The sequence below is a fragment of the Solanum verrucosum genome, unplaced genomic scaffold (assembly GCF_900185275.1).
Source record: "Solanum verrucosum unplaced genomic scaffold, falcon-dt-bn FXZP01000103.1, whole genome shotgun sequence".
Classification (NCBI taxonomy): Eukaryota; Viridiplantae; Streptophyta; class Magnoliopsida; order Solanales; family Solanaceae; genus Solanum; species Solanum verrucosum.
In genome coordinates this window covers 4,989,284-4,993,786 of record NW_026020048.1, presented here as the reverse complement: position 1 = coordinate 4,993,786, position 4,503 = coordinate 4,989,284, and the positions used below count along the sequence as shown (strand labels likewise).

At 33.3% G+C, this 4,503-nt stretch overlaps 1 protein-coding gene across 1 annotated transcript; it reads right to left on the bottom strand.

Annotated features, from left to right (window-relative positions):
• Nucleotides 1–1,872: 1,872 nt before the first annotated feature.
• On the bottom strand, nucleotides 1,873–3,828 carry LOC125822031 (uncharacterized). The gene is made up of 2 exons (XM_049501409.1): nucleotides 3,692–3,828; nucleotides 1,873–3,221 (listed from the first exon to the last, which is right to left on the bottom strand). Exon 2 carries the CDS (start codon nucleotides 3,191–3,193, stop codon nucleotides 2,078–2,080), a length of 1,116 nt encoding a protein of 371 aa, XP_049357366.1. The 5' UTR covers nucleotides 3,194–3,221; nucleotides 3,692–3,828; the 3' UTR covers nucleotides 1,873–2,077.
• Between the last annotated feature and the right edge of the window lie 675 nt (nucleotides 3,829–4,503).

Below are 4,503 nucleotides of genomic sequence, written 5' to 3'. Positions count from 1 at the left end.
AAGAGGAAAAAATATATTTAAGTTGGTTAGTTTTTAAAGATTTTTCTTATTTTCTTATTGGTGTTGGTCCAGCAGGCCCGTTTAGGTGTCTCATCCCCTCCCCTTTAATGGTTCTGGGCTGGTCCTTGTTCCAAAAATGGGCCGGGCCGATAAAGATGGCCCAATCTGAATTGAAGACATATTAGACCATCTCCAACACCAAATTCTAATGTGGTGTAAAATTTGGTGTTTTGGAGCTTCAACCCAACGCCAAATTTTACACCATTTTGGTGTGTGACACTATTCAACACACAAATTCACTTATTAAATATTTTAATATTATTTCATTATACAAACTTTTAAATAAACATTATATAAATTGTATGTTGTAATTAAATATCTTGTATATTTAATTATTTTTTATGTAATATTTTTATAATATTAATTTTAGATATAAAAGTTACCTTTTTTTATAAATTAATTTTTCTATATATGACTTTTTAAAAAAATTAAATTTACTATAAATTATAATTGGATATAACTACAATTAATCTTCACAAATTCTTTCTAAAACATTCACCATATATAATTCATATTAAACGACTATAAAAGAAAATAATATGAATTATATATGGTGAATGTTTTAGAAAGAATTTGTTATGAAATAAGAAATAATAATATAATAATGAGAAGAGAGAAAAATATTTCTTTTTGGTGTAAAATTTGATGCAGTGGAGTTGGAGTTGATTTACACTAAAATAGTGCTGACACCAAATTTGGTGTTTGGGTTGGAGATGCCCTTAGAAGATTTTCTTTGATAAGATCCAAGTCTAACCATAAAAACTTACTTACTAGCTAATTTTACACGTAATGGCTATAAATTATTACAAATGCTATTTTAATTCTATGATCATTTTATTTCAAATACTCTGGCCACCAAGACTTAAGTATATGAGAAAGAAATTTTTGGGAATGTTAATTAATTATACCAACTTTTTAAAGATTATCATACTCCTTCCATCAAGCAACAACTAAACAATCGAAGCAAGTTCGTTTCACCTAAAAATGAGCAATATACCCAAATCTTGTGCATTTTGAAAGAAGCGAAGACACCATTTAGCAAAATAGCAGAAAAACTCGAAGTTCAAGTTCCCAAAACTTGGGGTAGCTCCTTCAACCAAATACATGAAGCAAAATAGTCATTCTATGGATTCAAATGATCTGATGAAGAGGAATTACAAACAACTAAACTTTCAACAGGGAAATCACAAGAATGTAAAGAAACGCGACCAATGATCACACACAAAATTATCACATACTCAAAGTTTAGCCATTCACATAATGTTTTTGCTTGGCCAACACATCTCGACCACTCTATAATTTTGAACAAATTGAAACAAAATTCAATGTAGTGCCAAAAGGACTGGTTGATAATTTACAATCAACAGACAGAAGTCCTAAAAGCAACAAGAAAAACAGAGTTACTGATGATGACTCCAAACATTCATCAGAAAGAGAAGTACCTGGAATGGCACACAATAAGACAGCAGCATTCTGTCAATGTGACAAAAATGTGTAGAAAGATTAATCTGATTTCATTCATCAGCCCTAAAACATTAAAGTAGGAAGTAGCTATGTGGACATGTGTAATCTGGATGGTCAATGAACCAATATCATACGAGGAGTAAAGTTGGTTTCCAGAGTTCTTATAGGCCATCCCTGATTATTTTAGCCATCTTTAGCACAAGGTTAAAACAACGCATGGCCCTTCAAAGAATTATTTCACACATGACTTGAGTAAACAGGAAGCTGTCTGAAAACTCTGAATTGTCTCTCCATCTTATTTCTGTGCTGCCACTTGCTAGACAAAAGTATAGGTGGACATCTTTCATGTGCAATACAGAATAGGTAAGCAATTACATATAAAAAATATACACGATTGTATGTTCAAAACATTACAATGCCCATAACAAGGAAAAATGGAACTGGACGGAGAAGGCCTTAACTCGAAAAAGAAGGAAAGAAAACATACATGACACTACCTCAGACTACAAGTCCCATTACGGTAGCCGCACTTCTTGAAACGAAAATACCAAGACTATGACTGCATCACCTTATTTGGTTCAACACATGTAGGTGCCTTGAATGATTGACACTTCCACATTGGCCTCTCAAGCGGAAAAATGGGATTATTACTTGTAGTACCTTTGCTGATGTTCTCATCAAATGATGATGAACTCTTTGATTTCAAATCCTCTTTAGGGCTTGCTTGATCCCTGAAGCTGCAAATGCTGAGTGGTAACTTTTTCTGCTTAAGCCTTCCTTTCTTTTTCTCAATGCTGCAACTATCATTTACAGAATCCCCAACTTTCTCCTTTGAGATAATTGATTCTCTTTCCTTGCTATCCGTATTTACATAGTCAGCTTTACTAGAGTGTGATGCTTCCCCATTTTCCATCTTTGTGTGGTCAGATTTATTGAATTTTGTGTTTAAATCTACTCTAACAAGGTCTTTATCCGAGATATGCCTATCTGACTCTCTTTCTCTAGTAAAACCATTCCCATTGCTCGTGGAAGGACGGTTTCCTTCCAGGGATGTACTTCCATTCTGAAGCTTAGATTTTTCAGAAGGAGAAGACCTCTTCAGCCTCTTATGTTTTTGATTTCTCGAGTCAGAGGTTGAGTTCTTCAAAATTCTTGGAGAACTATTAATGGCTCTATGCAACGTCCGAGCTAACTCTTCATCTGTTCTACAATTATCAGTCCCCTTATTCTTATTGTACAGCGTCTGAACAGGAACATGTTTTTTCATCTTATTCCTCTTCAAATGTTTGTCCCTACTGGTTCCCTCATCAGAGAGAGTAGCAACCAATTCTAGAGCGCTCTTAGCAGCAGCCACAGCCTTTGCTGCTTTCGCAGCCTTCTCTTCTGCAATGGCTCTTGCAGCTTTTGCAGCCTTCACAGCTTCTAGAGCTGCCAATCTTGAGGCCTCAGCAATCTCCTCATAAGATCGATTAGAGTCTCCAAAATGAGACTTCAATAGATTATTAAGACGGATATCAAAATCACACAGGGGACTACTAACGGTTGGCGGGGATGGGATAGATGAGTAAACATCAGAATTCTGCTTCTTCAATCCAGCAAGAAGCCGCTTACGTGGAGGCAAAAGAACATCGGCATCCAAGTGATTAATATCACATACATTAGCTTCCATCTTTTTCCTACATCTACACACTTTCAAACTACAAAAACAACATTAAAAATCACACCTTTATTAGCACAAAGCTTAAAAAAAAAAACTACTAGCTGGCAGCTTGTTATTTCCAAACCCTACATTAGATTCACATACTATTAACCCTAAACTACCAAAAACTCAATCGCTTCATTCAATTCAATCCAAATCAATCAAAAAATCCAAAATTCAATCCAAGCCCACAAACAGAAAGCAGAAAAATAACCCAACAGACTAAAAAATGAATCAAATTCAGGTCAGTTCAAGATTTTCCAACCTTCCAATATCAAAAACAGATGATTTGTACATAATTCACCATAATCCAGGATAATTAGCAGCTGATTCAAGAGAATTATGCAAATCTAATTGAACTTAGCTCCTTAGATAAAATAAAAAATAAAAAAAAGTCCCAATTTTGATGTGCAATTAAGATGAAACGCTGAGAATTGAACACAATGAGAATCAATGAAGGCTAAATACCTGATCTTGTCATTTTACAGAAGAAGTTGAAATTAGGGTTTTTAGAGAGAGAGAAAAAGAGAGATGCGGAGAAAGAAAGATGGTGTTGAAAAACCAGTTGAAATGAAATGACACAAAATTTTGAAGATCAAATTATTATTAATTTAATTTTCAGGAAAAAAAATTATTGGCTCTGATTATACAGAGCTGAAAAATGGTAATATATGTTAACTATACATTAAACAATTGCTTAGTCAGAACTCCAAATGTAGGCTCCGGACACCGGATAGAAAATCAAAAAAAAATCAATTTTTCATTCTATCCAACTAAATTTGAATTTGTGTATTGTAACATTTTTAATACAAATTCTTTTTAAAATCTTTGAAGCTCGAACCGAGAAGCTTGAATATGTTACTAAGAATTACTATACAAAATATGAATTATAGTATGATAAGTAATTACTCCCTCTGTCCACAATTGTTTGGCAGGTATACTAAAAATAGATGTCCAAGATTAATTGTCAATTTAAACAATCAATAAATAATTAGTCATTTTTTTCCAATTATGCCCTTAATGATTGTGTAGTTCAATTGAAAAGTTATGTGGACTTTTGGTATTCTTGATAAAGGAGGGTTATATTAGTCAAATTATACCTTGTATTAAATTTTCCTTGAGGGATGTGCATGACCTTACCCTAACAAATAATTGTGGACGGAGGGAGTATTATTTAATAAAATATGTATATACCTTAATATTTGTGTAGTTATAAATTGGATAAGTAAATTTGGCAAGTAATCCACTTGTCCTACGTACGAATATTCCTTAGTTACATT